Here is a 27284-nt window from a genome sequence, read left to right on the forward strand (position 1 = left end):
TGAGTTTGTGGCAACAGCCAAAGGGTTTATAGGACACAACCACCACTCCCGGAACGGAAACTCAGTGCGTGGCCACCGGAATTGGGCACGTGGCCACCGGAATTGGGCGCGTGGCCACCGAAAGGAGCGCCTCAGGAGGGCTTCCGGAGGTGACTTCGTGGCTACCGAATGCCCTCCAGTAAAGTCGGGGTCACTTCTTGGCCACTTTGGCCGCTTTGTGCTTCGGCGGCGCCCAACGCAGACAAATGGAGTCCACTGTGGCAACGAGAGAGTTAACGAGGGCGTCATTAGGGACCAGAGTTAACGAGGGCGTCAGTAGGGACCAGAGTTAACGAGGGGTCAGTAGGGACCAGAGTTAACGGGGGGTCAGTAGGGACCAGAGTTAACGAGGGGTCAGTAGGGACCAGAGTTAACGAGGGGTCAGTAGGGATCAGAGTTAATGGGGGGTCAGTAGGGATCAGAGTTAACGAGGGGTCAGTAGGGACCAGAGTTAACGAGGGCGTCATTAGGGATCAGAGTTAACGAGGGCGTCAGTAGGGACCAGGGTTAACGAGGGGTCAGTAGGGATCAGAGTTAACGAGGGGTCAGTAGGGACCAGAGTTAACGGGGGGTCAGTAGGGACCAGAGTTAACGGGGGCGTCATTAGGGATCAGAGTTAACGAGGGCGTCAGTAGGGACCAGGGTTAACGAGGGGTCAGTAGGGATCAGAGTTAACGAGGGGTCAGTAGGGACCAGAGTTAACGGGGGGTCAGTAGGGACCAGGGTTAACGGGGGGTCAGTAGGGACCAGAGTTAACGAGGGCGTCAGTAGGGACCAGAGTTAACGAGGGGTCAGTAGGGACCAGAGTTAACGGGGGGTCAGTAGGGATCAGAGTTAACGAGGGGTCAGTAGGGACCAGAGTTAACGGGGGGTCAGTAGGGACCAGGGTTAACGGGGGGTCAGTAGGGACCAGAGTTAACGAGGGCGTCAGTAGGGACCAGAGTTAACGAGGGGTCAGTAGGGACCAGAGTTAACGGGGGGTCAGTAGGGACCACAGTTAACGAGGGGTTAACACCACCATCATTAGGGCCCAGAGTGAACGGTGCCCTCATTAGGGCTCAGGGTTAACACCGCCATCATTAGGCCCCAGGGTGAATGGCGCCCTTGTTAGGCCCCAGGGTTAACACTGCCATCATTAGGGCCCAGAGTGAATGCTGCCATCATTAAGGCACCAGGGTGAACAGTGCCCTCATTAGGGCCCAGGGTTAACACTGCCATTGTTAGGCGCCAGGGTGAACGCTACCATCATTAGGGTTCAGGGTGAACACTACCATCATTAGGGCCCAGGGTGAACACCGCCATCATTAAGGCCCCAGGGTGAACAGCGCCCTCATTAGGCACCAGGGTTAACACCGTCATCATTATGGCCCAGAGTGAACACCGCCATCATTAGGCCCCAGGGTGAACGCCACCATCATTATGGCCCAGAGTGAACACCGCCATCATGAGGCCCCAGGGTGAACGCCACCATCATTAGGGCCCAGGGTGAACGGTGCCATCGTTTGGCCCCAGGGTGAACACCACCATCATTAGGGCCCAGGGTTAACTGCGCCATCATTAGGGCCCAGGGTGAACGCCGCCATCATTAGGGCCCAGGGTGAACGGTGCCATCATTAGGCCCCAGGGTGAACGGCGCCGTCGTTAGGGTTCAGGGTGAACGGTGCCATCGTTTGGCCCCAGGGTGACCACCACCATCATTAGGGCCCAGAGTGAACGGCGCCCTCATTAGGCGCCAGGGTGAATACTGCCATCATTATGGCCCAGGGTTAACAGTGCCATCATTAGGCTCCAGGGTGAACGCCACCATTGTTAGGCCCCAGGGTGAACACCGCCATCATTAGGCCCCAGAGTGAACGCCACCATCATTAAGGCCCAGGGTGAACGGTGCCATCATTAGGGTTCAGGGTTAACACCGCCATCGTTAGGCACCAGGGTTAACACCGCCATCATTATGGCCCAGGGTGAACAGCGCCCTCATTAGGGCCCAGAGTGAACAACACCATCATTATGGCCCAGTGAACGGCGCCCTCGTTAGGGCCAAGGGTGAACGGTGCCCTCATTAGGGCCGAGGGTGAACGCCGCCATCATTAGGCCCCAGAGTGAACGCTGGCATCAATAGGGCCCAGAGTGAATGCCACTATCATTAAGGCCCCAGAGTGAACACTGCCATCATTATGGCCCAGGGTGAACGGTGCCATCGTTTGGCCCCAGGGTTAACACCACCATCATTATGGCCCAGGGTGAACTGTGCCATCATTAGGCCCCAGAGTTAACAGCGCCATCATTAGGTGCCAGGGTGAATGGTGCCATCATTAGGCCCCAGGGTTAACAGCGCCATCATTAGGTGCCAGGGTGAATGGTGCCATCATTAGGCCCCAGAGTTAACAGCGCCATCATTAGGTGCCAGGGTGAACACCGCCATCATTAGGGCTCAGGGTGAACACCACTATCATTAAGGCCCCAGGGTGAACGGTGCCATCATTAGGGCTCAGAGTGAATGGTGCCCTCATTAGGCCCCAGGGTGAACGGCGCCGTCGTTAGGCGCCAGGGTGAATGGTGCTCTCGTTTGGGACCAGGGTGAACACCACCATCATTATGGCCAAGGGTGAACGGTGCCCTCATTAGGGCCGAGGGTGAACGCCGCCATCATTAGGCCCCAGGGTGAACACCGCCATCATTAGGGCCCAGAGTGAATGCCACTATCATTAAGGCCCCAGGGTGAATGGTGCCCTCGTTAGGCGCCAGGGTTAACACTGCCATCATTATGGCCCAGGGTGAACGCTACCATCCTTAGGCCTCAGGGTGAACGGTGCCATCATTAGGGTTCAGGGTGAACACCGCCATCATTATGGCCAAGGGTGAACGGTGCCATCATTAGGGCCCAGGGTTAACACCGCCATCATTAGGCCCCAGGGTGAACGCCACCATCCTTAGGCCTCAGGGCGAACACCGCCATCATTAGGGCCCAGGGTGAACGGTGCCATCGTTTGGCCCCAGGGTTAACTGCGCCATCATTATGGCCCAGAGTGAACACCGCCATCATTAGGCCCCAGGGTGAACGCCACCATCATTATGGCCCAGGGTGAACGGTGCCCTCATTAGGGCCCAGGATCAACGCTACCATCATTAGGGCCCAGGGTGAACGGCGCCGTCGTTAGGGCTCAGAGTGAACGCTACCATCGTTAGGCTCCAGGGTGAACGGCGCCGTCGTTAGGGCTCAGGGTGAACGCACCGGTGATGGGGGGCCGCTTGTACTGGGCGCTGCGCAGGTGCTCCTCCACCAGGCGGGGGGTGACGCAGATCACGTGCTGCCCCTTCCAGTACTTCACCATATTGAGCGACTGCAGAGTGCTGATGATGTCGCTCTGCGTGATGCTCGTCATCTGGCTGCAAGCGCACCCCCCCCCTTACTGGGGGCACTGGGAGCACTGGGAGAGCCTAGGGGGGGGACTGGGGGGGGACTGGGGGGAGCTAGGGGGGGACTGGGAGGGACTGGGGGGAGCTAGGGGGGGAGTGGGAGCCACTGGGAGGGGCTGGGAGCACTGGGGGGGACTGGGAGGGAACTGGGGGGGGCACTGGGAGGGAACTGGGGGGGCACTGGGAGGGAACTGGGGGGGACTGGGAGGGCACTGGGAGCAGCTAGGGGGGCACTGGGAGCACTGGGGGGGACTGGGAGCACTGGGGGGGACTGGGGGGGCACTGGGGGGCACTGGGAGCACTGGGGGGGACTGGGGGGGGACACTAGGGGGGACTGGGAGGGACTGGGAGAGCCTAGGGGGGCACTGGGGGGCACTGGGAGGGACTGGGAGGGCACTGGGGAGGTCACTGGGAGTTACCGGGGGGTTACTGGGAGGCACTGGGAGTTACTGGGAGTCACTGGGATGTTACTGGGAGGCACTGGGAGTTACCGGGGGGTTACTGGGAGGCACTGGGAGGTTACTGGGAGGCACTGGGAGTTACTGGGGGGTTACTGGGAGTCACTGGGAGTCACTGGGAGTTACTGGGAGTTACTGGGGGATTACTGGGAGTTACTGGGAGTTACCGGGGGGTTCCTGGGGGGTTACTGGGGGGTTACCGGGAGGTTACTGGGAGGTTACTGGGGGTTACTGGGAGTCACTGGGAGTTACTGGGAGGTTACTGGGAGGCACTGGGAGTTACTGGGAGGTTACTGGGAGTTACTGGGAGGCACTGGGAGGCACTGGGAGTTACTGGGAGTTACTGGGAGTTACTGGGAGGTTACTGGGAGTCACTGGGAGGTTACTGGGGAGTCACTGGGGAGTTACTGGGAGTCACTGGGAGTCACTGGGAGTCACTGGGAGTTACTGGGAGGTTACTGGAAGTCACTGGGTGGCACTGGGAGTTACTGGGAGGTCACTGGGAGTCACTGGGAGGTTACCGGGGAGTCACTGGGAGCTACTGGGAGTCACTGGGAGTTACTGGGAGTCACTGGGAGGTTACTGGGAGTCACTGGGAGGTTACTGGGAGTCACTGGGAGGTTACTGGGAGTCACTGGGAGGCACTGGGAGTCACTGGGAGTTACTGGGAGGTTACTGGGAGTCACTGGGAGTCACTGGGATGTTACTGGGAGGCACTGGGAGTTACTGGGAGGTTACTGGAAGTCACTGGGTGGCACTGGGAGTTACTGGGAGGTCACTGGGAGTCACTGGGAGGTTACCGGGGAGTCACTGGGAGCTACTGGGAGTCACTGGGAGTTACTGGGAGTCACTGGGAGTCACTGGGAGGTTACTGGGAGTCACTGGGAGGTTACTGGGAGTCACTGGGAGGTTACTGGGAGTCACTGGGAGGCACTGGGAGTCACTGGGAGTTACTGGGAGGTTACTGGGAGTCACTGGGAGGCACTGGGAGTCACTGGGAGTCACTGGGAGGTCACTGGGAGTCACTGGGAGGTCACTGGGAGTCACTGAGAGGTTACTGGGAGGTTACTGGGAGTCACTGGGAGGCACTGGGAGTCACTGGGAGTTACTGAGAGGTTACTGGGTGGCACTGGGAGTTACCGGGAGGCACTGGGAGTCACTGGGAGCTTACTGGGAGTCACTGGGAGTTACTGAGAGGTTACTGGGAGGCACTGGGAGTTACCGGGGGGTTACTGGGAGGTTACTGGGGGGTTACTGGGAGTTACTGGAGGTTACTGGGAGGCAGTGGGATGCGCACCTGAGGTCTTTGATGGAGAGTGTTCCGCGGAAGTCGCGGAGGATCTCGAGGAGGACCCAACTCCAATAGCTGCGGTAGCTCAGCTTCCCCAGGTCCGAGAGCGGCTTCTCCGGAGAGCCCACGGTCGCCTCCAGCTTCGACAGCTCGTAGCCTGCCCGGAAAAACGCCCTCCGGAGCACTCGGAGCCCAAAAACCGGGAATCCCGGGGGAAAAACGGGAATTCCGGGGGAAAAATGGGGATTATGGGGGAAAAAAGGGGGATTCCGGGGGAAAAAAATGGGGATTCTGAGCACAAAAAGGGGGATTTGAACCCAAAAATGGGGATTCTGAGCCCAAAAAGGGGGAGTGGAGAGCGAAAAGGGGGAATTCTGAGCCCAAAAATGAGGATTTGAACCCAAAAATGGGGATTCTGGGGCAAAAAAGGGGGATTCTGGGGCAAAAAATGGGGATTCTGAGCTCAAAAAGGGGAGTGGAGAGCGAAAAGGGGGAGTTGAGACCCAAAAATGGGGACTCGGAGCCCAAAAATGGGGATTCTGAGCCCAAAAATTGGGATTCTGAGCACAAAAATTGGGATTCTGGGGCAAAAATGGGGAGTGGAGAGCGAAAAAGGGGATTCTGAGCGCAAAAATGGGGATTCTGAGCAGAAAAATGGGGATTCTGGGGCAAAAAAGGGGGATTTGAACCCAAAAATGGGGATTCTGAGCTCAAAAAGAGGGAGTGGAGACCAAAAAGGGGGAGTGGAGAGCGAAAAGGGGGAGTTGAGACCCAAAAATGGGGATTCTGAGCCAAAAAATGGGGATTTGAACTCAAAAATGGGGATTCTGGGACAAAAAAGGGGGAGCGGAGACCAAAAAAGGGGAATTCTGACCCCAAAAATGGGGATTCTGAGCAGAAAAATGGGGATTTGAGACCAAAAATGAGGATTCTGAGCCCAAAAATGGGGATTCTGGGGCAAAAAATGGGGATTTGAACCCAAAAATGGGGATTCTGGGGCAAAAAAGGGGGATTCTGGGCCAAAAATGGGGATTCTGAGCCCAAAAAGGGGGAGTGGAGAGCGAAAAGGGGGAGTTGAGACCCAAAAATGGGGATTCTGGGGCAAAAAATGGGGAGCGGAGAGCGAAAAGGGGGAGTTGAGACCCAAAAATGGGGATTCTGAGCAGAAAAATGGGGATTTGAGACAAAAAAATGGGGATTCTGAGCCCAAAAAATGGGGATTCTGAGGCAAAAATGGGGATTCTGGGGCAAAAAATGGGGATTCTGGGGCAAAAAATGGGGATTCTGGGGAAAAAAATGGGGATTCTGGGCCAAAAAATGGGGATTTGAACCCAAAAATGGGGATTTGAACCCAAAAATGGGGATTCTGGGCACAAAAATGGGGATTCTGAGCACAAAAATGGGGAGCGGAGAGCGAAAAAGGGGATTCTGAGCCTAAAAATGGGGATTCTGAGGCAAAAAAGGGGGATTTGAACCCAAAAATGGGGATTCTGGGGGAAAAAATGGGGATTATGGGCCAAAAATGGGGATTCTGAGCCCAAAAAGGGGGAGTGGAGAGCGAAAAAGGGGATTCTGACCCCGAAAATGGGGATTCTGAGCAGAAAAATGGGGATTTGAACCCAAAAATGTGAATTCTGAGCACAAAAATGGGGATTCTGAGCCCAAAAAGGGGGAGCGGAGACCAAAAAAGGGGAATTCTGACCCCAAAAATGGGGATTCTGAGCAGAAAAATGGGGATTTGAGACCAAAAATGGGGATTATTGGGCAAAAATGGGGATTCTGGTGCCAAAAATGGGGATTCTGGGGCAAAAAAGGGGATTCTGGGGCAAAAAAGGGGGATTTGAACCCAAAAATGGGGATTCTGAGCACAAAAAGGGGGAGCAGAGACCAAAAAAGGGGAATTCTGAGCCCAATAAAGGGGAGCGGAGAGCGAAAAAGGGGATTCTGCGCCCAAAAATGGGGATTCTGGGCCAAAAAAGGGGGATTTGAACCCAAAAATGGGGATTCTGAGCCCAAAAAGAGGGAGTGGAGACCAAAAAGGGGGATTTGACACCAAAGATGGGGATTTGAACCCAAAAAAAAGGATTTCGAAACTAAAAAGGGGGAATTTGAGCCCAAAAATGGGGATTTGTGGCCAAAAAGGGGGATTTGAACCCAAAAAGGGGGATTTTGAGCCCAAAAATGGGAGCCGAGACCCCCATTTCCCACCTCCCCTCCCATTTTTTGGGGTCTACAGGGGGTCAGTAGGGCCCAGGGTGAACGGTGCCATCATTAGGGCCCAGAGTGAACAGTGACCATCATTAAGGCCCAGGGTGAACACCGCCATCATTAGGGCTCAGAGTGAACGGTGCCATCATTATGGCCCAGAGTGAACACCGCCATCATTATGGCTCAGCGTGAACACCGCCATCGTTAGGGCCCAGGGTGAACACCGCCATCATTAGGGCTCAGAGTGAACGGTGCCATCATTATGGCCCAGAGTGAACACCGCCATCATTATGGCTCAGCGTGAACACCGCCATCGTTAGGGCCCAGGGTGAACACCGCCATCATTAGGCCCCAGAGTGAACGCCCCCCCCCCCCTCCCCCCCCGCGCCGTCTCCCCCCTCACTGAAGGCGATGAGGAATTTTCCGTAGCCGCGGCGCTGGTACGGCGGCAGCGTGAGGATGCACGCCACGTTGTTCCCGTCCGGAGACTCCTTCTCCTGCCCACGCGGCACGGGAGCGTCAGCGACACGGCAAGAACACGCCAAGGACACGGCAAGGACACGCCAAGGACACGCCAAGGACACGGGAGGGACAGATGGACGCGGGGAGGGACAGACGGACGCGGGGAGGGACGCGGGAAGGACAGACGGACACAGGGGGGGACACGGAGGGGACAGACGGATGCAGAGGGGGACACGGAGGGGACAGACGGACACAGGGGGGGACACAAAGGGGACAGACGGACAGAGGGAGGGACAGACGGACAGAGGGAGGGACAGACGGACGCAGGGAGGGGACAGATGGACACAGGGAGGGACGCGGGAAGGACAGACGGACACAGGGAGGGACAGACGGACACAGGGAGGGACAGACGGACACAGGGAGGGACAGACGGACGCGGGGAGGGATATGGGAAGGACAGACGGACACGGGGGGGACACAGAGGGGACAGACAGACACACGGAGGGGACAGACGGACACAGAGAGGGACATGGGAAGGACAGACGGACACAGGGGGGGACACGGAGGGGACAGACGGACACAGGGAGGGACACAGGGAAGGACAGACGGACGCAGAGAGGGACACAGGGAAGGACAGACGGATGCAGAGGGGGACACGTGAAGGACAGACGGACACAGGGGGGGACACAGAGGGGACAGACAGACACAGGGGGGGACACGGAGGGGACAGACGGACACAGGGAGGGACAGACGGACAGAGGGAGGGATGCAGGAAGGACAGATGGACGCAGGGAGGGGACAGACAGACACAGGGAGGGACACGGGAAGGACAGACGGACACAGAGAGGGACACGGAGGGGACAGACGGACACAGAGAGGGACATGGGAGGGACAGACGGACACAGGGAGGGACAGACGGACGCAGGGAGGGACAGACGGACGCAGGGAGGGACAGACGGACACAGGGAGGGACAGACGGACACAGGGAGGGACAGACGGACGCAGGGAGGGACAGACGGACGCAGGGAGGGACAGACGGACGCAGGGAGGGACACAGAGGGGACAGACGGACACAGGGAGGGACACGGAAAGGACAAACGGACACAGAGAGGGATGTGGGAAGGACAGACGGATGCAGGGAGGGGACAGATGGATGCAGGGAAGGACAGACGGACACAGGGGGGGTCACGGGAAGGACAGACGGACACAGAGAGGGACGTGGGAAGGACAGATGGACACAGGCAGGGACAGACGGAGGGACACAGAGGGGACAGACGGAGGGACACAGAGGGGACAGACGGACACAGGGAGGGACAGACGGACGCGGGGAGGGACAGACGGACACAGAGAGGGACAGACGGACGCAGGGAGGGACAGACGGACGCAGGGAGGGACAGACGGACGCAGGGAGGGACAGACGGACGCAGGGAGGGACAGACGGACAGAGGGATGGACGGACGGACCTTGGAGAAGTACCCCACGATGTGGGCGCCGTGGCGGTCGACCTCCGTCAGGAGATAAAAGACGAAGGGTTCGACGTCGAAGTACAGAGTTTTGTGGTCGAGAAAGAGCTTCGCCAAAAGGCACAGATTCTGACAGTAGATCTGAGGGGGGGGGGGGGCGCCCCATAAGTGACCCCTCTGACCCACAAGTGACCCCCTCTGACCCATAAGTGACCCCTCAGACCCATAAGTGACCCCCTCTGACTCATAAGTGACCCTCTCTGACCCACAAGTGACCCCTCTGACCCATAAGTGACCCCCTCTGACCCATAAGTCACCCCTCTGACTCATAAGTGACCCTCTCTGCCCCATAAGTGCTCCTTTCAGCCCCATAAGTGACCCTTCTGCCCCATAAGTGACACCCTCAGCCCCATAAGTGCCCTTTCAGCCCCATAAGTGACGCCCTCTGCCCCATATGTGACACCCTCTGCCCCATAAGTGACCCCTCTGCCCCATAAGTGACCCCTTCTGACCCATAAGTGACCCCTCTGACCCATAAGTGACCCCTAAGACCCATAAGTGACCCCTCAGACCCATAAGTGACCCCTCTGACCCACAAGTGACCCCCCCGCCCCATAAGTGACCTCCTCTGCCCCATAAGTGACCCCTTCTGCCCCATAAGTGATCCCTTCTGCCCCATAAGTGACCCCTCTGCCCAATAAGTGACTCCTCAGCCCCATAAGTGACTCCTCAGCCCCATAAGTAACCCTTCTGCCCCATAAGTGACCCCTTCAGCGCCATAAGTGCCGCCTCTCAGCCCCATAAGTGACACCCTCAGCCCCATAAGTGCCCTTTCAGCCCCATAAGTGACGCCCTCTGCCCCCTAAGTGACCCCCTCTGCCCCATAAGTGCCCCCTCTCAGCCCCATATGTGACACCCTCAGCCCCATAAGTGACCCTTTCAGCCCCATAAGTGCCTCTTTCAGCCCCATAAGTGCCCCCTCTGCCCCATAAGTGACCCCCTCTGCCTCATAAGTGACCCTCTCTGCCCCATAAGTGCTCCTTTCAGCCCCATAAGTGACCCTTCTGCCCCATAAGTGACACCCTCAGCCCCATAAGTGCCCTTTCAGCCCCATAAGTGACGCCCTCTGCCCCATATGTGACACCCTCTGCCCCATAAGTGACCCCTTCTGACCCATAAGTGACCCCTCTGACCCATAAGTGACCCCTCAGACCCATAAGTGACCCCCTCTGACCCATAAGTGACCCCTCTGACCCACAAGTGACCCCCCCGCCCCATAAGTGACCTCCTCTGCCCCATAAGTGCTCCTTTCTGCCCCATAAGTGCCCCCTCTGCCCCATAAGTGACCCCCTCTGCCCCATAAGTGCTCCTTTTAGCCCCATAAGTGCCTCTTTCAGCCCCATAAGTGACCTTTCTGCCCTGTAAGTGATCCCTTCAGCCCCATAAGTGCTCCTTTCAGCCCCATAAGTGCTCCTTTCAGCCCCATAAGTGCCTCTTTCAGCCCCATAAGTGCCCTTTCAGCCCCATAAGTGCCCCTCTCTGCCCCATAAGTGCCTCTTTCAGCCCCATAAGTGACCCTTCTGCCCCATAAGTGCCCCTTTCAGCCCCATAAGTGACCCTTCTGCCCCATAAGTGCCCCCTCTGCCCCATAAGTGCCCCCTCAGCCCCATAAGTGCCCCTCAGACCACACCCACACACGTGAACAGACACTGAGACGCCTGAAGGGGCCTCAGTGCACCCAAACAATGAGGAACCATCAATGGGGAACAATGGGGAAGGTCCCGGAAGGTCCCGGAAGGTCCCGGAAGGTTCCGGAAGGTTCCAGAAGGTTCCGGCAGAGGCGGTACCTTATGGTCTTTGCCGTCCACCTCATAGACGGAGATGTTGTTCTTGCGGTAAATCTCCCTCCCGGGCGGCTGCCGCCACTGACACTGCGCCTGCGCACACCCACACCAGTGACACCAGTGACCCCCTCCCAGTGCTCCCAGTTACCCACACCAGTGACACCAGTGACCCCCTCCCAGTGCTCCCAGTTCCCCCCTCCCAGTGCTCCCAGTTACCCCCTCCCAGTGCTCCCAGTTACCCTCCCAGTGCTCCCAGTTTCCCACTCCCAGTGCTCCCAGTTCCTCCAGTTTCCTCACTCCCAGTGCTCCCAGTGCTCCCAGTTCCCCATTCCCAGTGCTCCCAGTTCCCCACTCCCAGTGCTCCCAGTTTCCCCCCTCCCAGTGCTCCCAGTTCCCCACTCCCAGTGCTCCCAGTTCCCCCCTCCCAGTGCTCCCAGTTCCCCACTCCCAGTGCTCCCAGTTCCCCCCTCCCAGTGCTCCCAGTTACCCCACTCCCAGTGCTCCCAGTTTCCCCCCTCCCAGTGCTCCCAGTTCCCCACTCCCAGTGCTCCCAGTGACCCCCTCCCAGTGCTCCCAGTTCCCCACTCCCAGTGCTCCCAGTTCCCCACTCCCAGTGCTCCCAGTGCTCCCAGTTCCCCATTCCCAGTGCTCCCAGTTACCCCCTCCCAGTGCTCCCAGTTCCCCCAGTTTCGCCACTCCCAGTGCTCCCAGTGCTCCCAGTTTCCCCACTCCCAGTGCTCCCAGTTCCCCCATTCCCAGTTCTCCCAGTTCCCCACTCCCAGTTCTCCCAGTTTCCCCACTCCCAGTGCTCCCAGTTCCCCCAGTTTCCCCATTCCCAGTTCTCCCAGTTTCCCCACTCCCAGTGCTCCCAGTTCCCCCAGTCCTGGGGATCCCAGTTCCCCCAGTTGCCCCATTCCCAGTTGCTCCCAGTGCTCCCAGTTGCCCCCCTCCAGCACTCCCAGTTCCTCCAGTTTCCCCACTCCCAGTTTCCCCACTCCCAGTGCTCCCAGTTGCCCCCTCCCAGCACTCCCAGTTGCTCCCAGTTCCCCCAGTTGCTCCCAGTTTCCCCCAGTCCCCCCAGTTTCCCCCATTCCCAGTCCCCCTAGTTGCTCCCAGTCCCTCCCAGTCCCCCCCAGTTGCTCCCAGTCCCCCCCAGTTGTTCCCAGTTTCCCCATTCCCAGTTGCTCCCAGTCCCCCCAGTTGCTCCCAGTTCCCCCATTCCCTCCCAGTCCCCCAAGTTGCTCCCAGTCCCCCCCAGTTCCCCCCTCCCAGTCGCTCCCAGTCCCTCCCAGTTGCACTCCCAGTCCCCCCCAGTCCCTCCCAGTCCCCCCCAGTCACTCCCAGTCCCCTCCAGTCCCTCCCAGTTGCACTCCCAGTCGCTCCCAGTCCCCCCCAGTCCCTCCATTCTCCCTCCCAGTCTCTCCCAGTCTCTCCCAGTCCCCCCCAGTTGCACTCCCAGTCCGAGTCCCCCCCAGTCTCTCCCAGTCCCTCCCAGTCCCCCCCAGTCCCTCCCAGTCCCTCCATTCTCCCTCCCAGTCTCTCCCAGTCCCCTCCAGTTGCACTCCCAGTCCCCCCCAGTCCCTCCCAGTCCCCCCCAGTCCCTCCATTCTCACTCCCAGTCCCTCCATTCTCACTCCCAGTCCCCCCCAGTCGCACTCCCAGTCCCCCCCAGTCCCCCCAGTTCCCCCCTCCCAGTCACTCCCAGTCCTCCCCAGTCACTCCCAGTTGCTCCCAGTCCCTCCCAGTCCCCCCCAGTCCCTCCATTCTCACTCCCAGTCCCTCCATTCTCACTCCCAGTCCCCCCCAGTCGCACTCCCAGTCCCCCCCAGTCCCCCCTCCCAGTCACTCCCAGTCCTCCCCAGTCACTCCCAGTTGCTCCCAGTCTCTCCCAGTCCCCCCCAGTCTCTCCCAGTCTCCCCAGTTCCCCCCCCAGTCTCTCCCAGTCCCTCCCATTCCCCCTCAGTCCCTCCATTCTCACTCCCAGTCCCTCTCAGTCCGTCCCAGTCCCCCCCAGTTGCACTCCCAGTGCCTCCCAGTCCCCCCCAGTCCCTCCATTCTCCCTCCCAGTCCCTCCCAGTCTCTCCCAGTCCCCCCCAGTTGCACTCCCAGTCCCCCCCAGTCCCCTCCCAGTCCCTCCCAGTCCCCTCCCAGTCCCCTCCCAGTGGCTCCCAGTCCCTCCCAGTCCCCTCCCAGTCCCCCCCAGTTGCACTCCCAGTCCCTCCCAGTCGCTCCCAGTCCCCTCCAGTCCCCCCCAGTCGCACTCCCAGTCCCCCCCAGTTGCTCCCAGTCCCCCCAGTGCCCCCTTCCCAGCACTCCCAGTTGCTCCCAGTTCCCCCCGTTCCCCCAGTTGCTCCCAGTTGCCCCCTCCCAGTTCCCCCAGTTGCTCCCAGTCCCCCCCAGTTTCCCCCCTCCCAGCACTCCCAGTCCCTCCCAGTCCCCCCCAGTTGCACTCCCAGTCCCTCCCAGTCCTCTCCCAGTCCCCCCCAGTCACTCCCAGTCCCCTCCAGTCCCTCCCAGTTGCACTCCCAGTCGCTCCCAGTCCCCCCCAGTCCCTCCATTCTCACTCCCAGTCCCTCCATTCTCACTCCCAGTCCCCCCCAGTCTCTCCCAGTGGCTCCCAGTCCCCCCCAGTCGCACTCCCAGTCCCCCCCAGTCCCCCCAGTTCCCCCCTCCCAGTCACTCCCAGTCCTCCCCAGTCACTCCCAGTCTCTCCCAGTCCCCCCCAGTCTCTCCCAGTCTCCCCAGTTCCCCCCCCCAGTCTCTCCCAGTCCCTCCCATTCCCCCTCAGTCCCTCCATTCTCACTCCCAGTCCCTCTCAGTCCGTCCCAGTCCCTCCCAGTCCCCCCCAGTCCCCCCCCAGTTGCACTCCCAGTGCCTCCCAGTCCCCCCCAGTCCCTCCATTCTCCCTCCCAGTCCCTCCCAGTCTCTCCCAGTCCCCCCCAGTTGCACTCCCAGTCCCCCCCAGTCCCCTCCCAGTCCCTCCCAGTCCCCTCCCAGTCCCCTCCCAGTGGCTCCCAGTCCCTCCCAGTCCCCTCCCAGTCCCCCCCAGTTGCACTCCCAGTCCCTCCCAGTCGCTCCCAGTCCCCTCCAGTCCCCCCCAGTCGCACTCCCAGTCCCCCCCAGTTGCTCCCAGTCCCCCCAGTGCCCCCTTCCCAGCACTCCCAGTTGCTCCCAGTTCCCCCCGTTCCCCCAGTTGCTCCCAGTTGCCCCCTCCCAGTTCCCCCAGTTGCTCCCAGTCCCCCCCAGTTTCCCCCCTCCCAGCACTCCCAGTCCCTCCCAGTCCCCCCCAGTTGCACTCCCAGTCCCTCCCAGTCCTCTCCCAGTCCCCCCCAGTCACTCCCAGTCCCCTCCAGTCCCTCCCAGTTGCACTCCCAGTCGCTCCCAGTCCCCCCCAGTCCCTCCATTCTCACTCCCAGTCCCTCCATTCTCACTCCCAGTCCCCCCCAGTCTCTCCCAGTGGCTCCCAGTCCCCCCCAGTCGCACTCCCAGTCCCCCCCAGTCCCCCCAGTTCCCCCCTCCCAGTCACTCCCAGTCCTCCCCAGTCACTCCCAGTCTCTCCCAGTCCCCCCCAGTCTCTCCCAGTCTCCCCAGGTCCCCCCCCCCAGTCTCTCCCAGTCCCTCCCATTCCCCCTCAGTCCCTCCATTCTCACTCCCAGTCCCTCTCAGTCCGTCCCAGTCCCTCCCAGTCCCCCCCAGTCCCCCCCAGTTGCACTCCCAGTGCCTCCCAGTCCCCCCCAGTCCCTCCATTCTCCCTCCCAGTCCCTCCCAGTCTCTCCCAGTCCCCCCCAGTTGCACTCCCAGTCCCCCCCAGTCCCCTCCCAGTCCCCTCCCAGTCCCTCCCAGTCCCCTCCCAGTGGCTCCCAGTCCCCTCCCAGTGCTCCCAGTCCCTCCCAGTCCCCCCCAGTTGCACTCCCAGTGGCTCCCAGTGCTCCCAGTGGCTCACCAGGTGGAGGCGGAAGGAGCGCTCGTATTTCATGTATTTGAGGCAGTATTCGCAGATCCACAGCTTCGGTTGTTTCCCATAATCCTCCGGGAAAGGGGAGAAGTACCACGCGTCGATCTCAAAGTGTCCGATGTGGATCTTATCCACGTACTTCACCTTCGTGATCTGAGCGCCACCCCCGGAAAAACGGGGGGTCAGGGGGGGACCCCGAGTTCCAGGGAACCCCCCCGGAACCCCAAAGGACCCATCAGGAACTCGGGGAACCCCCTGGAACTTGGGGACCCCCCTGGACCTCAAGGAACCCATCAGGATCTCATCAGGAACTCAGGGACCCCCCTGGAACTTGGGGACCCCCCCTGGACCCCAAAGAACCCATCAGGAACTGAGGGACCCCCCTGGAACTCGGGGACCCCCCGCGGACCTCAAGGAACCCATCAGGAACTCATCAGGAACTCGGGGACCCCCCTGGAACTTGGGGACCCCCCCTGGACCTCAAGGAACCCATCAGGAACTTGGGGACCCCCCCTGAACCCCAAAGAACCCACTATGAACTTGGGGAGCCCCCCTGGACCCCAAAGAACCCATCAGGAACTCAGGGAACCCCCTGGAACTCGGGGACCCCCCCTGGACATCAGGGACCCCCCCCTGAACCCCAAAGAACCCATCAGGAACCCATCAGGAACTGAGGGACCCCATCAGGAACTTGGGGACCCCCCCTGGACCCCAAAGAACCCATCAGGAACTTGGGGACCCCCCCCGAACCCCAAAGAACCCATCAGGAACCCATCAGGAACTTGGGGACCCCCCTGGAACTCGGGGACCCCCCCAGTCCCCAAATAACCCATCAGGAACTCAGGGACCCCATCAGGAACTCGGGGACCCCCCCTGGACCCCAAAGAACCCATCAGGGACTTGGGGACCCCCCCCGAACCCCAAAGAACCCATCAGGAACCCATCAGGAACTCAGGGACCCCCCTGGAACTTGGGGACCCCCCCTGGACCTCAAGGAACCCATCAGGAACTTGGGGACCCCCCCTGAACCCCAAAGAACCCACTATGAACTTGGGGAGCCCCCCTGGACCCCAAAGAACCCATCAGGAACTCAGGGAACCCCCTGGAACTCGGGGACCCCCCCTGGACATCAGGGACCCCCCCCGAACCCCAAAGAACCCATCAGGAAGCCATCAGGAACTGAGGGACCCCATCAGGAACTTGGGGACCCCCCCTGGACCCCAAAGAACCCATCAGGAACTTGGGGACCCCCCCCGAAACCCAAAGAACCCATCAGGAACTGAGGGAACCCCCTGGAACTCGGGGACCCCCCCTGGACCCCAAAGAACCCATCAGGAACTCAGGGACCACCCTGGAACTTGGGGACCCCCCCTGGACCTCAAGGAACCCATCAGGAACTCGGGGATCCCCCCTGGAACTTGGGGACCCCCCCTGGACATCAGGGACCCCCCCCCCTGGACCCCAAAGAACCCATCAGGAACTCGGGGACCCCCCTGGAACTCGGGGACCCCCCCTGGACCTCAAGGAACCCATCAGGAACTGAGGGACCCCATCAGGAACTTGGGGACGCCCCTGGAACTCGGGGACCCCCCCAGTCCCCAAAGAACCCATCAGGAACTCAGGGACCCCATCAGGAATTTGGGGGACCCCCCTGGAACTTGGGGACCCCCCTGAACCCCAAAGAACCCACTACGAACTTGGGGACCCCCCTTTTGGGGACCCTTTAGGACCCCCCAAGACTTTGGCGACCCCCTTTGAAGACCCCTCAAGACTTTGGGGACCCCCCTGGGACTTTGGGGATCCCTTAAGGGACCGTCTGGATTCTTGGGGACCCCTTTGGGGACCCCTCAAGATTTCAGGGACCCCTTTAGGGACCCCCTAAGACTTTGAGGACCCTCTTAGGGACCTTCTGGGCTCTTGGGGACCCCTTTAGGGACCCCCCAAGACTTTGGGGACCCCTTAAGATTTTGGGGACCCCTTTGGGGACCCCTTTTTTGGGCCCCCCCTGACCGCCTCGTGCTCCTTCTCCAGCGCCGCCGTGGTGGGATCCATCTCTGCATAGGTCTGGGGGGGACCAGTATGGACCAGTAAGGACCAGTATAGACCAGTACGGACCAGTACGGATTAGTATAGACCAACACGGACCAGTACAGACCAGTATGGACCAGTAAGGCCCAACAACTCCCAGTAAGGCCCATGAACTCCCAGTAACTCCCAGTAAGGCCCAGTATAGCCCAGTAGCAACCAGTGCACCCCCGCATCCCCTCCCAGTCCATCCCAGTCCCTCCCAGTTCATCCCAGTGCCCCCCACTCCCCTCCCAGTTCATCCCAGTCCCTCCCAGTGCCCCCCCTCCCCTCCCAGTTCATCCCAGTCCCTCCCAGTTTATCCCAGTGCCCCCTCAAAACCCCCCTCCCATCTCCTCCCACTCCCCTCCTCCCCTCTCCCAGTGCCCCCCAATCCCTCCCAGTGCCCCCCAGTTTATCCCAGTTCCCCCTCCCATCTCCTCCCAGTGCCCTCCTCTCCCCTCCCAGTTGCTCCCAGTGCCCCCCATTCCCCTCCCAGTTTATCCCAGTCCTTCCCAGTCCCTCCCAGTCCCCTCTTCTCCCCTCCCAGTCCCTCCCAGTTGCTCCCAGTCCCCTCCCAGTCCCTCCATTCTCACTCCCAGTGCCTCCCAGTCCCTTCCCAGTCCCTCCCAGTCCCCTCCCAGTCGCTCCCAGTCTCTCCATTCTCACTCCCAGTCCCTCCCAGTCCCCTTCCAGTCGCTCCCAGTCCCCTCCCAGCCCCTCCATTCTCACTCCCAGTGCCTCCCAGTCCCTTCCCAGTCCCTCCCAGTTGCTCCCAGTGCCTCCCAGTCCCTCCATTCTCACTCCCAGTCCCCCCCAGTGCCCTCCTCTCCCCTCCCAGTCCCCTCCCAGTCCCCTCCCAGTCCCCTCCCAGTGCCCTCCTCTCCCTTCCCAGTCCCCTCCCAGTGCCTCCCAGTCCCTCCCAGTGCCTCCATTCTCACTCCCAGTCCCTCCCAGTCCCTCCCCATCTCTCCCAGTCCCCTCCTCTCCCCTCCCAGTCGCTCCCAGTCCATCCCAGTCCCCTCCTCTCCCCTCCCAGTGCCCTCCCAGTCCCTCCCAGTCCCCTCCCAGTTGCTCCCAGTCCCCTCCCAGTCCCTCCATTCTCACTCCCAGTGCCTCCCAGTGCCCTCCCAGTGCCTCCCAGTCCCCTCCCAGTGCCTCCATTCTCACTCCCAGTCCCTCCATTCTCACTCCCAGTGCCTCCCAGTCCCCCCCTCTCCCTCCCAGTTGCTCCCAGTCCCCTCCCAGTCCCTCCCAGTTGCTCCCAGCCCCTCCATTCTCACTCCCAGTCCCTCCCAGTCCCCTTCCAGTCGCTCCCAGTCCCTCCCAGTGCCTTCCAGTCCCCTCCCAGTCCCTTTCCAGTTGCTCCCAGTCCCCTCCCAGTCCCTCCCAGTTCCTCCATTCTCACTCCCAGTCCCTCCCAGTCCCCTCATTCTCGCTCCCAGTCCCCCCCAATGCCTCCCAGTCCCCTCCTCTCCCCTCCCAGTCCCTTCCCAGTGCCCTCCCAGTCCCTCCCAGCCCCCTCCCAGCCCCTCCCAGTCCCCTCCCCAGTCCCTTCCAGTCCCTCCCAGTCCCTCCATTCTCACTCCCAGTCCCCCCCAGTGCCCTCCCAGTCCCTTCCAGTCCCTCCCAGTCCCTCCATTCTCACTCCCAGTCCCCCCCAGTGCCCTCCCAGTCCCTCCCAGTCCCTCCATTCTCACTCCCAGTCCCTCCCAGTCCCCTCCCAGTCCCTCCCAGTCCCTCCATTCTCACTCCCAGTGCCCTCCCCGTCCCTCCCAGTCACTCCCAGTCCCCTCCCAGTGCCTCCCAGTCCCTCCATTCAAACTCCCAGTGCCTCCCAGTCGCTCCCAGTCCCCTCCCAGTCCCTCCCAGTCCCCCCCAGTCCCCTCCCAATCCCTCCATTCTCACTCCCAGTGCCTCCCAGTCCCTTCCCAGTCCCTCCCAGTCACTCCCAGCCCCTCCATTCTCACTCCCAGTCCCTCCCAGTTGCACTCCCAGTCCCCCCCAGTCCCTCCATTCTCACTCCCAGTCCCTCCCAGTGCCCCCAATCCCCTCCCAGTCCCTCCCAGTGCCTTCCAGTCCCCTCCCAGTCCCTCCATTCTCACTCCCAGCGCCTCCCAGTCCCTCCCCGTCCCTCCCAGTCCCCTCCCAGTGCCCTCTTCTCCCCTCCCAGTCACTCCCAGTCCCTCCATTCTCACTCCCAGTCCCCCCCAGTGCCCTCCCAGTCCCTCCATTCTCACTCCCAGTGCCTCCCAGTCGCTCCCAGTCGCTCCCAGTCCCCCCCCAGTCGCTCCCAGTCCCTCCATTCTCACTCCCAATCCCTCCATTCTCACTCCCAGTGCCTCCCAGTCCCTTCCCAGTCCCTCCCAGTCGCTCCCAGTGCCCTCTTCTCCCCTCCCAGTCCCTTCATTCTCACTCCCAGTCCCTCCCAGTCACTCCCAGTCCCTCCCAGTCCCTCCCAGTCCCCTCCCAGTGCCCTCTTCTCCCCTCCCAGTCCCTCCCAGTCCCCTCCCAGTGCCTCCCAGTCCCTCCCAGCGCCTCCCAGTCCCTCCCAGTCCCTTCATTCTCACTCCCAGCCCCCTCCCAGTCGCTCCCAGTGCCTCCCAGTCGCTCCCAGTCGCACCTTCTGGACGTGGTTGATCTCATCGTGTTTCCGTTTTTGGTTCCGGGTGATTTTCCGCTCCGGTTGTTCTCCCAATTCCGCCAAAAACTGCTCCGAACTCTTCTGCACCGCTTCCTTCAGGGTCTTACTGAGCGCCAGGCGGTTCCGGTCCACCCACTCGTCCAGGCGGCGGTTAACTGGGAGCACTGGGATCAAACTGGGAGGGCCACACACCCCCCCAGTCCCTCCCAGTCCCTCCCAGTCCATCCCAGTTCCTCCCAACGTCTCCATCAGCACTCGCTCACTATGAGCCCATTCCAGTCCACCCACTCGCCCAGTAAACCCCTAACTGGGAGCACTGGGATCAAACTGGGAGCACTGGGAGCAAACTGGGAGGGCCACAGACCCCCCCAGTCCACCCCAGTCCCTCCCAGTCCCTCCCAGTTCATCCCAGTCCATCCCAACGCCTCCATCCCCACTCGCTCACTATGAGCCCATTCCAGTCCATCCACTCGCCCAGTAAACCCCTAACTGGGAGCACTGGGATCAAACTGGGAGGGCCACACACCCTCCCCAGTTCATCCCAGTTTATCCCAGTCCCTCCCAGTCCATCCCATTCCATTCCAACGTCTCCATCACCATTCGCTCACTATAGGCCCATTCCAGTCCACCCACTCGCCCAGTAAACCCCTAACTGGGAGCACTGGGAGCAAACTGGGAGCACTGGGATCAAACTGGGAAGGCCACACACCCTCCCAGTCCATCCCAGTTTATCCCAGTTTATCCCAGTCCATCCCAGTCCCTCCCAGTCCATCCCAACGTCTCCATCACCATTCGCTCACTATGGGCCCATTCCAGTCCACCCACTCGCCCAGTAAACGCCTAACTGGGAGCACTGGGAGCAAACTGGGAGCACTGGGAGCAAACTGGGAGGGCCACAGACCCCCCCAGTCCACCCCAGTCCCTCCCAGTTCATCCCAGTCCATCCCAACGCCTCCATCCCCACTCGCTCACTATGAGCCCATTCCAGTCCATCCACTCGCCCAGTAAACCCCTAACTGGGAGCACTGGGATCAAACTGGGAGGGCCACACACCCTCCCCAGTTCATCCCAGTTTATCCCAGTCCCTCCCAGTCCCTCCCAGTCCATCCCATTCCATTCCAACGTCTCCATCACCATTCGCTCACTATGGGCCCATTCCAGTCCACCCACTCGCCCAGTAAACGCCTAACTGGGAGCACTGGGAGCAAACTGGGAGCACTGGGAGCAAACTGGGAGGGCCACACACCCTCCCCAGTCCATCCCAGTCCATCCCAGTCCCTCCCAGTCCATCCCAACGTCTCCATCACCATTCGCTCACTATGAGCCCATTCCAGTCCACCCACTCGCCCAGTAAACCCCTAACTGGGAGCACTGGGATCAAACTGGGAAGGCCACACACCCTCCCCAGTCCATCCCAGTCCATCCCAGTCCCTCCCAGTCCATCCCAGTCCATCCCAACGTCTCCATCACCATTCGCTCACTATGGGCCCATTCCAGTCCACCCACTCGCCCAGTAAACGTCTAACTGGGAGCACTGGGAGCAAACTGGGAGCACTGGGATCAAACTGGGAGCACTGGGATCAAACTGGGAGGGCCACACACCCTCCCCAGTCCATCCCAGTTTATCCCAGTCCCTCCCAGTCCATCCCAACGTCTCCATCAGCGCTCGCTCACTATGAGCCCATTCCAGTCCACCCACTCGCCCAGTAAACGCCTAACTGGGAGCACTGGGAGCAAACTGGGAGCACTGGGAGCAAACTGGGAGGGCCACACACCCTCCCCAGTCCATCCCAGTCCCTCCCAGTCCATCCCAACGCCTCCATCCCCACTCACTCACTATGAGCCCATTCCAGTCCACCCACTCGCCCAGTAAACCCCTAACTGGGAGCACTGGGATCAAACTGGGAGCACTGGGATCAAACTGGGAGCACTGGGATCAAACTGGGAGGGCCACACACCCTCCCCAGTCCATCCCAGTCCATCCCAGTCCCTCCCAGTCCATCCCAACGTCTCCATCACCATTCGCTCACTATGAGCCCATTCCAGTCCACCCACTCGCCCAGTAAACCCCTAACTGGGAGCACTGGGAGCAAACTGGGAGCACTGGGATCAAACTGGGAGGGCCACACACCCTCCCCAGTCCATCCCAGTCCATCCCAGTCCCTCCCAGTCCATCCCAACGTCTCCATCACCATTCGCTCACTATGAGCCCATTCCAGTCCACCCACTCGCCCAGTAAACGCCTAACTGGGAGCACTGGGATCAAACTGGGAGCACTGGGATCAAACTGGGAGCACTGAGATCAAACTGGGAGGGCCACACACCCCCCCAGTCCATCCCAGTTTATCCCAGTCCATCCCAGTACCCTGCACTCCCCTCCCAGTGCCTTTCCAGTCCCTCCCAGTACCCCCCACTCCTCTCCCAGTGCCTTTCCAGTGCTCCCAGTGCCCTCCCAGTACCTTTCCAGTCCCTCCCAGTCCCTCCCAGTGCCCTCCCAGTCCCTCCCAGTCCCTCCCAGTACTCACATCCCACGTAGTGGACGTAGAACTCCTCCCTCCCCTCCTGCTCGTTCAGACGGGATTGGATCACCTCGGCCGAGTCTGGGGGCGCAAACTGGGACCAGTGCTCCCAGTAACCCCCTCCCAGTGCTCCCAGTAACCCCCTCCCAGTACCCCCCAACACCCCCAGTAACCCCCTCCAAAGCCCCCAGTGCTCCCAGTAACCCCCTCCCAGTGCTCCCAGTTCCAGTCGGCGCCCAGCAGCTCCGGCAGCCCCAGTGGGATGAGAGCTATACTGGTCCCAGTAACCTCCCAGTCCCCTCCCAGTATCGTCCCCAGCCCTCCCAGTTCCCCCCAGTCTCACTCCCAGTCCCTCCCAGTCCCTCCGGTCTCACTCCCAGTCCCCCCCATTCTCACTCCCAGTGCCCCCAGTCACCCTCAGTCCCTCCCAGTCCTTCCCAGTCTCCCTCCCAGTCCCTCCCAGTGCCCCCAGTCCCTCCCAGTCCCCCCATTCTCCCTCCCAGTGCCCCCCATTCCCCCTCCCAGTGCCCCCCAGTCCCCCCCTTCTCCCTCCCAGTCTCTCCCAGTCCCCCCCAGTCCCCCCATTCTCCCTCCCAGTCTCTCCCAGTCCCCCCCAGTCCCCCCAATTCTCCCTCCCAGTCCCCCCCAGTCCCCCCATTCTCCCTCCCAGTGCCCCCAGTCTCTCCCAGTCCCCCCCAGTCCCCCCGTTCTCCCTCCCAGCCTCTCCCAATCCCCCCCAGTCCCCCCATTCTCACTCCCAGTCCCCCCATTCCCCCTCCCAGTCCCTCCATTCCCCCTCCCAGTGCCCCCAGTCCCTCCCAGTCCCCCCATTCCCCCTCCCAGTCCCTCCATTCCCCCTCCCAGTGCCCCCAGTCCCTCCCAGTCCCCCCATTCTCACTCCCAGTCCCCCCATTTCCCCTCCCAGTGTCCCCAGTCCCCCCCAGTCCCCCATTCTCCCTCCCAGTCCCTCCCAGTCCCCCCATTCTCACTCCCAGTGCCCCCCATTCCCCCTCCCAGTGCCCCCAGTCCCCCCAATTCTCCCTCCCAGTCCCCCTCAGTCCCCCCATTCTGTCTCCCAGTGCCCCCCAGTCCCCCTATTCCCCCTCCCAGTCCCTCCCAGTCCCCCTACTCTCCCTCCCAGTGCCCCCAGTCCCTCCCAGTCCCCCCATTCCCCCTCCCAGTCCCCCCCAGGCCCTCCCAGCGCCCCCAGTCCCTCCCAGTCCCCCCATTCCCCCTCCCAGACCCTCCCAGTCCCCCCCAGTCTCGCCGCCGGTGCCCCCCCCACTCACGCCAGCTCCCGTCGCCCCTCCGGCACAGATACGTCTCCCCTATCTCCACGGCCACCTCAGCCTCGCGGGGGGGGGCGGGGGGAGGCGCCTGTGCCGCCGCCGCCGCTCCTGAGGAGACCCCTCCGCCCCCCCCGGGCCCGACCGCCGCCTCCGCCGCCGCCTCCGCCATCGCCGCGCGGCGCCGCCCAATGACGTCACGAGGACGGCGGCGCCTGGCGCAGAGGGGCGGGGCTTAGAGGGCGAGGGAGGGGCGGGGCTTAGAGGCAACGGGGCTGTAAGGGAGGGGGCGTGGCTGAGCGGGAATAGCCGTTGAGACGAGGGGGCGTGGCTTAGCGGAGGGGGCGTGGCCAGACGGAAAGGGCGGGAATGGAGGGGGCGGGGCCAGACGAGCGCGTTCAGAGCTGTCAGTGCCCTCCCAGTGCCCTCCCAGTGCTCCCAGTTCGTCCCAGTCCCCTCCCAGTGTCCCTCAGTCCCCTCTCAGTGTCCCCCAGTCCACCTCAGTCCCCTCCCAGTGCTCCCAGTCCCTTCCCAGTGCCCCTTAGTGCATCCCAGTCCCCTCCCAGTGCTCCCAGTTCGCCCCAGTGCCCCCCAGTTCGTCCCAATTCCCTCCCAGTGCTCCCAGTTCGTCTCCGTCCCCTCCCAGTGGCCCCCAGTTCCCTCTCAGTGCTCCCAGTTTGGTGGGAAAATGAGAGAGTTTGGGGGGGGTCACAGGGGTTTTGGCGGGAAAATGAGGGGGTTTGGGGGGGTCATAGGGGTTTTGGCGGGAAAATGAGGGGGTTTGGGGGGTCACAGGGGTTTTGGTGGGAAAATGAGGGGGTTTGGGGGGGTCACAGGGGTTTTGGCGGGAAAATGAGGGGGTTTGGGGGGGTCACAGGGGGTTTTGGCGGGAAAATGAGGGGGTTTGGGGGGGTCACAGGGGTTTTGGCGGGAAAATGAGGGGGTTTGGGGGGGACACAGGGGTTTTGGGCGGGAAAATGAGGGGGTTTGGGGGGGTCACAGGGGTTTTGGCGGGAAAATGAGGGGGTTTGGGGGGGGTCACAGGGGTTTTGGCGGGAAAATGAGGGGGTTTGGGGGGGTCACAGGGGTTTTGGCGGGAAAATGAGGGGGTTTGGGGGGGTCACAGGGGTTTTGGCGGGAAAATGAGGGGGTTTGGGGGGGTCACAGGGGTTTTGGCGGGAAAATGAGGGGGTTTGGGGGGGTCACAGGGGTTTTGGCGGGAAAATGAGGGGGTTTGGGGGGTCATAGGGGTTTGTGGAGGGAAAATGAGGGGTTGGGGGGGTCACAGGGGTTTTGGCGGGAAAATGAGGGGGTTTGGGGGGTCACAGGGGTTTTGGCGGGAAAATGAGGGGGTTTGGGGGGTCACAGGGGTTTTGGCGGGAAAATGAGGGGGTTTGGGGGGGCACAGGGGTTTTGGCGGGAAAATGAGGGGGTTTGGGGGGGTCACAGGGGTTTTGGCGGGAAAATGAGGGGGTTTGGGGGGGTCACAGGGGTTTTGGCGGGAAAATGAGGGGGTTTGGGGGGGTCACAGGGGTTTTGGCGGGAAAATGAGGGGGTTTGGGGGGGTCACAGGGGTTTTGGCGGGAAAATGAGGGGGTTTGGGGGGCACAGGGGTTTTGGCGGGAAAATGAGGGGGTTTGGGGGGGTCACAGGGGTTTTGGCGGGAAAATGAGGGGGTTTGGGGGGGACACAGGGGTTTTGGCGGGAAAATGAGGGGGTTTGGGGGGGTCACAGGGGTTTTGGCGGGAAAATGAGGGGGTTTGGGGGGGTCACAGGGGTTTTGGCGGGAAAATGAGGGGGTTTGGGGGGGTCACAGGGGTTTTGGCGGGAAAATGAGGGGGTTTGGGGGGGTCATAGGGGTTTTGGCGGGAAAATGAGGGGGTTTGGGGGGGTCACAGGGGTTTTGGCGGGAAAATGAGGGGGTTTGGGGGGTCACAGGGGTTTTGGCGGGAAAATGAGGGGGTTTGGAGGAGTACAGGGGGTATTGTGCCCTCCAGTCCCTCCCAGTCCCCCCAGTCCTCTCCCAGTGCCCCCAATCCCCTCCCAGTGCCTCCCAGTCCCTCCCAGTGCCTCCCAGTCCGGGAAGAACAAACAGAAGATTTTGGAGTGAAAAAGTGCTTTACTGTGTGCGTCCCCCAACAGGAAGTGACGTCATCGGAGACAGGAAGTGACGTCAGAGACCTGAGGGAGGGGTTAAGGGAACGAGAGGGCCACCAGTGCTGGACCAGCTGCTCCCAGTTCAGCCCAGTTCCTCCCTCCCCTGCTCCCAGTTTAACCCAGTTGCTCCCTCCACTTGCTCCCAGTTCAGCCCAGTCCCCTCCCAGTGCCTCCCAGTTGCCCCCAGTGCCTCCCAGTCCCCTCCCAGTTCACCCCAGTGCCCTCCCAGTTCATCCCAGTCCCCTCCCAGTTCTCCCCAGTCACTCCCAGTTCACCCCAGTCCCCTCCCAGTTCATCCCAGTCCCCTCCCAGTTCATCCCAGTGCCCTCCCAGTTCATCCCAGTGCCCTCCCAGTTCACCCCAGTCACTCCCAGTTCACCCCAGTCCCCTCCCAGTTCACCCCAGTGCCCTCCCAGTTCACCCCAGTGCCCTCCCAGTTCATCCCAGTCACTCCCAGTTCATCCCAGTCCCCTCCCAGTTCACCCCAGTGCCCTCCCAGTTCATCCCAGTCACTCCCAGTTCACCCCAGTCCCCTCCCAGTTCATCCCAGTCACTCCCAGTTCATCCCAGTCCCCTCCCAGTTCATCCCAGTGCCCTCCCAGTTCATCCCAGTCACTCCCAGTTCACCCCAATGCCCTCCCAGTTCATCCCAGTCCCCTCCCAGTTCACCCCAGTGCCCTCCCAGTTCACCCCAGTCCCCTCCCAGTTCATCCCAGTCTCTTCCAGTTCATCCCAGCCTCTTCCCAGTTCACCCCAGTCACTCCCAGTTCATCCCAGTGCCCTCCAGTTCCCTCCCAGTCTGGCCCAATCGCCCCCCAGTCCATCCCAGTCCCTCCCAGTCCCTCCCAGTCACCTCCCAGTCCACCCCAGTATCTCCCCGTTCCCTCTCAGCCCTCTCCCAGTCCCTCCCAGTCCCTCCCAGTGTTCTCTATTCCGCTCCCAGTCCCTCCCAGTCTCCTCTATTCCCCTCCCAGTCCATCCCAGTCCCTCCCAGTCCTCACCAGTAAGGGGTCGGCGTTAACTGCCGAGGAGGCCCCCGAGGAGGCCGATGAGGACGAGGACGGTGACGGTGACGCAGGCGATGGCCAAGAGCTTCCTCTGCGGGGAGGGGGAACTGGGATGGACTGGGAGCCACTGGGAGGGGACTGGGAGGGACTGGTGGGCACTGGGAGGGGGCTGGGAGGGACTGGGATGAACTGGGAGGGACTGGTGGGCACTGGGAGGGGACTGGGATGAACTGGGAGGGGACTGGGATGAACTGGGAGGGACTGGTGGGCACTGGGAGGGGACTGGGATGAACTGGGAGGGACTGGGATGGGTTGAAAGGGGGACTGGGAGGCACTGGGAGGGGACTGGGAGGGCGTTGGGAGGGGACTGGGATGAACTGGGAGGGAACTGGGAAGAGACCAGAGAGGAGAGGGATTGGACTGGGAGGAGGCGAGAGGGGAACTGGGGGGCACTGGGCCAGACTGGGAGG

The 27284-nt window shown here is 61.5% G+C and overlaps 1 protein-coding gene and 1 long non-coding RNA gene across 2 annotated transcripts; one reads left to right on the forward strand and one right to left on the reverse strand.

Moving 5' to 3' along the window:
* On the reverse strand, positions 1 to 26893 carry KAT8 (lysine acetyltransferase 8). The gene is made up of 13 exons (XM_054053047.1): positions 26809 to 26893; positions 25774 to 25831; positions 23654 to 23865; positions 22371 to 22445; positions 19825 to 20000; positions 17148 to 17201; positions 15126 to 15290; positions 11186 to 11275; positions 9339 to 9479; positions 7817 to 7910; positions 5212 to 5362; positions 3272 to 3426; positions 1 to 255 (listed from the first exon to the last, which is right to left on the reverse strand). The coding sequence occupies exons 2-13, from the start codon at positions 25803 to 25805 to the stop codon at positions 191 to 193; spliced, it is 1410 nt and encodes a 469-aa protein (XP_053909022.1). The 5' UTR covers positions 25806 to 25831; positions 26809 to 26893; the 3' UTR covers positions 1 to 190.
* On the forward strand, positions 4121 to 4915 carry LOC128850086 (uncharacterized). Its single transcript, XR_008447543.1, has 4 exons — positions 4121 to 4203; positions 4255 to 4461; positions 4493 to 4740; positions 4782 to 4915. It is a non-coding gene; the product is annotated as an uncharacterized LOC128850086 (long non-coding RNA).
* Positions 26894 to 27284: the final 391 nt, after the last annotated feature.

Source organism: Cuculus canorus, chromosome 38 (genome assembly GCF_017976375.1).
Source record: "Cuculus canorus isolate bCucCan1 chromosome 38, bCucCan1.pri, whole genome shotgun sequence".
NCBI classification, from domain to species: Eukaryota; Metazoa; Chordata; class Aves; order Cuculiformes; family Cuculidae; genus Cuculus; species Cuculus canorus.